A 5716-nucleotide genomic window follows, 5' to 3' on the forward strand; every position below is an offset into this window, starting at 1 on the left:
TCTTAAACAACCATGACTTTTTTGTTTTGGAAAGCCATAAAACATTTGGCAATCCCTTACGGTGGGAGTTGCTATTAGCTCCACAACTATAGATGCAAATTAAACTTGCCTTGCGTTTGATCTAATGCACACGCCGGGCATTGCTATTATAATAGAAGGATCTAGAAAATCAAGAATGGCATGGGAGACTGGGAGTTGAGCCCTTTTTGTTTGGCTTGCCTACTTTCAACCATAGCTCAAGCTAAAATTATAAAATCATTACACTAATGCTTATATTAATTAATAGAACACAAGCATTGAATGGCTTACCTGCTCTTATTCATACTCTTCAAACCCCTACCAGAAAAGTTTTTTATGCATTTGGCATGTATGATTGAATGTGTATATATATACTCCACGTACAAAGTTGTGGAGTAATGTATTTCTGTTTTGAAAAGGATGGATCAAAAACTTGAATCCGAAAGCAGAGTTTGCGTCACGGGAGCTTCTGGCTTTCTGGCATCTTGGCTTATTAAGCGACTTCTCATGTCAGGATATCATGTAACTGGAACTGTCAGAGATCCAGGTATCCCCAGAAGTTAAAATAAGTTTCAATGTAGTGCGTATAGTCCTCAATATAAGACTATATATGATCATCTGGTTGATTTATGTATATGTTGAAAGGAAACCAGAAGAAATTGGCACATTTGTGGAGGCTGGAAGGAGCTAAAGAAAGACTGAGATTGGTGAAGGCTGATTTAGTTGAAGAAGGTAGCTTTGATGATGCAATCTTCGGGTGCCATGGTGTCTTCCACTCTGCTTCTCCTGTACCCATACTTTCATCTGATCCAAAGGCATGTTGCATGTATAACCTGAGATAAAAATATGTAACATGTTGCACTATTCATCTGGATTATGTTCAGATGGACAGTCTTAGAATATAATGTGTCAGGTATCTCTAGCAAGATAACATTTCACCTTAGATACCTTGTACACAAATTGAGTATTGTGTTTGTTTTGTGTCATGCAACACAGAAAGAAATCCTAGACCCGGCTATTGAAGGCACATTGAATGTGCTTCGTTCATGTAAGAAGAATCCATCTCTAAGGCGTGTGGTTCTCACCTCATCTTCTTCAGCTGTAAGGGTGAGAGATGGTGATGATTTTGACCCCAATATTCCATTGGATGAGTCATCTTGGAGCTCTGTGGAACTCTGCGAGAAACTGCAGGTACCCTTAACAAACTACTCCATCTGTCTTTCCTTGTTTAAGTTTCAGATCTATAGGTCATCATCCCCAAATTGTCGACATCAAATCCTCTTCCCTTAATGTTGAATTCTACCTGCCCCTTCTTATATATAATTCTAGTATTGTAAAGAGAAATAAGCAATTCATGTTTGCATTATTTGCTTTCTTTGCATCGATGTACAAGAAAACCTATTTATGCTACTGACAATTTATCTGCACACAAGATTTGGTACCCTTTATCAAAAATTTTAGCTGAGAGGGCAGCATTGGATTTCTGCAAAGCAAATGGGATCGATTTAGTAACCGTTCTACCCACATTCGTTGTTGGACCTAGTTTGCCACCTGATTTATGTTCTACTGCATCTGATATACTTGGCCTGCTCAAGGGTAATCAAACACTCATTCTGATTTAATTTTTCTGGTTTATAAATTGTTAAATTCTTCATTGTTTGAATAATCAAGCAGGTGAAACAGAGAGGTTCAATTGGCATGGAAGAATGGGATATGTTCACATCGATGATGTTGCACTTTGCCACATCCTAGTTTATGAGCACAAAAGTGCTCATGGTCGATACATTTGCAACTCGACAGTGCTTGACAACAATGAGTTAGTATCCTTGCTATCCACAAGATATCCTTCCTTACCTATCCCTGAAAGGTTTGTATATAACTAGCGCATACATAAATTCCTCTGACATGATGCCTTCACTTGATTTCAAAAGTACACAGTTTATCTAACTCACAGTGATGAACTGCATGTTGTTAAATGTCGTATTTAAATGGGATTTTTCAGGTTTGACCAACTGGAAAGGCCACACTATGATTTCAACACCTCAAAGTTGAGGGGTCTAGGATTTAAGTTCAAGACTGTCCAAGAGATGTTTGATGATTGCATTGCCTCTCTGGTGGAGCAAGGCCATCTTTCTCCATTCTAGCCATACATTATGCTTTCTTATCGATCCTTCTCGCCCTAGTAATTTATAGTTCATATCACATACCACCAAAGTACCAACAGAAATGCAGACGTAAATGTCTTGACTTAGGAAGTCAATCAATAAACCAAGGCAGCGGATGCATAGTCCAATACCTTGGCACTGAAATAAGAGCTTCACTTTTTGATACACTCTTTTATAAGTTGTTAATTTATTTTTCCCTTTTTTTTTTTTTTTTTTTTGAACCAAGTAATTCATTCATCTCAAGCCAGAATGACACAGATACATACCTTCCCTTGCCAAACTCAAGGGCAAGTTTAGGATGTGTTATGCTAGCACCACCCATTAGACAACCAGTGCTCACTTATTCAGCGAGCCTAAGAACTATGAAAATTAACACATAGCAATTAGGCAAAGTTCAGAAATAAAACTAAACTAAATTTTCTCCTTGCCCATAACACTTGGGCTAGGAGGTTTGAAAGGAATGTAGAAGTGATTTTCTGAGTCGATCCTCCTGGATCCCAAAGCCGAAACCTTGAAGAACCCGAGCCCAACAGTTTGGTCCACCAAAGAGCCCACAACCAAAGGGTACTCTTATCAGCATTGAACACCCCAAACCCCTTTGATTTGGGCACCCAGACTAATTCGGGCCACCAAATCCAATTGGGCCCCCAAAATGATCTGGGCACCCCCACTTCTACCTCGTTGCTCATCACGGCTGACTCTGCCGTCGTCCATCGTCCACCTACTGCCGAACTGCTCGTAGCCAGGCCCTCAGACCAGATTGCCCATTCGACGTGACCTGTTTTCCCCACCGCCAAACTCGACGCCATGGTCGCACATGCAGAGCGGTGCATGACGATCATCGCCGTAACCATCTTAGAACTGAGATCCGAGTATCTTGCCGCCGCCGCTTTCTTTGATCGAAGATCCCACTACACTTTGCGTTGGACATCTCGCCCAAGCCATTCTTGCATCATAGCCCAACCAGAGACGGTCATCCTTTGCAACCCAAGCCTCAATTTCCACCCAGCGGCGGTCGGAATAGCCAGTGACTCATCAAAATCACCACATCCACACAGGGCCTTGAGGCGTCCCCTCGCCGGTCGGATTTTCCAACTGATCGCTGCCCGCCAATCGTTCTCCCTAATGAACTCACTCCGGCAAGGGCTGTTCTCGGAGAGGTGCAAGACCATTCGCACCCCGGAATGTTGCAGATCTAATCGGGTGTTCGTCAAACATGGTTGACGTTGGAAAGCTGCGCACAAGCTACGCGTGGCGGAGAGGATTATTCCGCTTAGGGTCGGCGACTTACTCCGATGTTGGGACCCAATGCCGAAGCGGCTAGGGTTTAGAATTTTCTCCATCCTTTTTCCCTTTTTTATTAGAAAAAGAATTTCATTCATATATTGGTGGACAATACATCCAAAGGGTAAAAGTGGCTTCATAAATAACTTATGCTTAGAAAGAAATTAAATTTCATTAATTTCTATAAAAAAATTTCTTTTATTGAGACTATTTTTTTTTTATTAACTTTGAGACAACAATCTTTATTGGATGAACTAGTTGTTACAAGAGGTGGTGAGGAGTTCTCAATCTGTTACAAGATGATAGCACTACATAATATTTTCTTCAGAAATGACAATTTCACGGCTTAAATCAATATGTGTTTTTTATCTCTCCTTTTTATATATTTTTCAAAAACAAATGGATTTTATTCATAAACAATCATCTACAACACGACTAAAAAGTACTGGAAAATAGGAATTAACCCTAATCTATTCGATCATTTCCTGGAAATTCTTTGCGTGCTGTTGCTGTAATGCTCTATCATCTGGACCCATATATGTAAGTGGATGAGAAGCATTGCAGCCACCACAGAAGCCTCGGTAGCTCGAAAGTCGAAACCAACACGAGGACACGTGTCCATGTGATCGATGAGTGATCTGAGGCTGCAGATGATGCCACGTGTCCATCACTACCCTATGACATGGACGTTTCTTCGCGTATCATGTAAGTGCTGCCTGAACAAACATTCAGTCTCATCAAGAGAGAAGGATCGGATAATCAGACATGATGGGAAGTTGATAGAAGCCTAGAATCGGTTTACAGAGTTGTCCCTCACTCCTTGTTTATTTTGTTGGTTCATAAAACGTACAGTCCATCTATCCAGCTAGGGTTTATCCAGATGATTTGGCAGATGGTAAGAGATTACTAGCTAAGTAAATAGTACCTATAGGTAAAATGGGACAACCAAGATTCATCTGTATCAAGGGATTGATAGATACATGCTAACAGATCCGAGACAGCAGAAATAATTCACAAGAACACGTTTCAACTTTTCGGACACAAGATGAAATATCAGGTATTGATCAGAGTATTTGTACAACGTTAAATGAGGTCCCGAATTCAAAAATCCAAAACTCTATTAGTTCTCCTAAACCCCTTTTAGAGATCTAGAATTTAGTCCACAAGCTTAGCTCACGTTTGCGACTTAAGCAACTGTCTAAGAAACCAAATGTTATGATCTAATGACACCACTCAATGTAATCCGTATACATAAATCATGCTAGTTAATTATTGAAGTTTAGTAGGCTTTCCCTACTTATTCAACATCGTGGCACAATAACGCAAGTGTCACTTGCATTGATATGCAGGGAAAAATGCATTTCTTACATGACAAGGAAGCGTTGTTTCTTCTTTTCTTTGACAGAGTGAGCATTCAATGCCATACAGAGACTTCCATCCCTAGCCAAGCCTTTAGACAAACCTATATATATCCACGGACAACTAGACCAATAATTGTCGCCGATGGCACACATATATGTGTTAGAGCAGCAACCACTCCAACCATTACAATTATGATGAAGATTTTCACCGCTATGTTATACAAGGCTCATTTCACAATAACTGATTACGTGATTAGAAATAATGAAGGGTGTCTATGCTACTCATACATACACTCGTCCTGAAATTTCCTTTTATATGATGCAATCAAGGTGGAGACTTCGCAATCAGATGAGACTAATACTGATTATCCACGCCATGTGTATGACAAAATGTCTCATCCACTCCAACCATTACAATTATGATCAAGATTTTCACAGCTATGTTATATAAGGCTCATTTCACAATAACTGATTACGTGATTAAAAATAATGAAGGGTGTCTATGCTACTCATACGTACACTCGTCCTGGAATTTCCTTTATATGATGCAATCAAGGTGGAGACTTCGCAATCAGATGAGACTAATACCGATTATCCACGCCATGTGTATGACAAAATGTCTCATCCAGCGGATGCTAACACTTGTTTGTGTGGGCGTGGAAGATTACGGGCCCTTATTGCTCTGTGGTCCTTAGGCCTGTATATACATCAAGTTTCTAAAGTGATGTTGAAATTTATCTTCACAACTTTGAAGGAATGCCTCAAGTCCTACTGGTGTTGTTTCTGTGGCCCTATAGCTGTTTTAACATGTTCCCATCTGCATTTATGATTGGCATGTCATAATTATTGGCTGCAGTTTTACCTCATGGGGAGGGAAATGTGACGGAT

The 5716-nt window shown here is 40.2% G+C and overlaps 1 protein-coding gene across 1 annotated transcript; it reads left to right on the forward strand.

Moving 5' to 3' along the window:
- The first annotated feature begins 283 nt into the window (after positions 1–283).
- On the forward strand, positions 284–2354 carry LOC133724286 (tetraketide alpha-pyrone reductase 1). The gene is given in 6 exon segments (XM_062150977.1): positions 284–565; positions 664–837; positions 1019–1209; positions 1452–1614; positions 1693–1885; positions 2021–2354. Coding segments are annotated over 6 exon segments (990 nt in total). The 5' UTR covers positions 284–438; the 3' UTR covers positions 2163–2354.
- Positions 2355–5716: the final 3362 nt, after the last annotated feature.

Source organism: Rosa rugosa, unplaced genomic scaffold (assembly GCF_958449725.1).
Source record: "Rosa rugosa unplaced genomic scaffold, drRosRugo1.1 SCAFFOLD_185, whole genome shotgun sequence".
NCBI lineage: Eukaryota > Viridiplantae > Streptophyta > Magnoliopsida > Rosales > Rosaceae > Rosa > Rosa rugosa.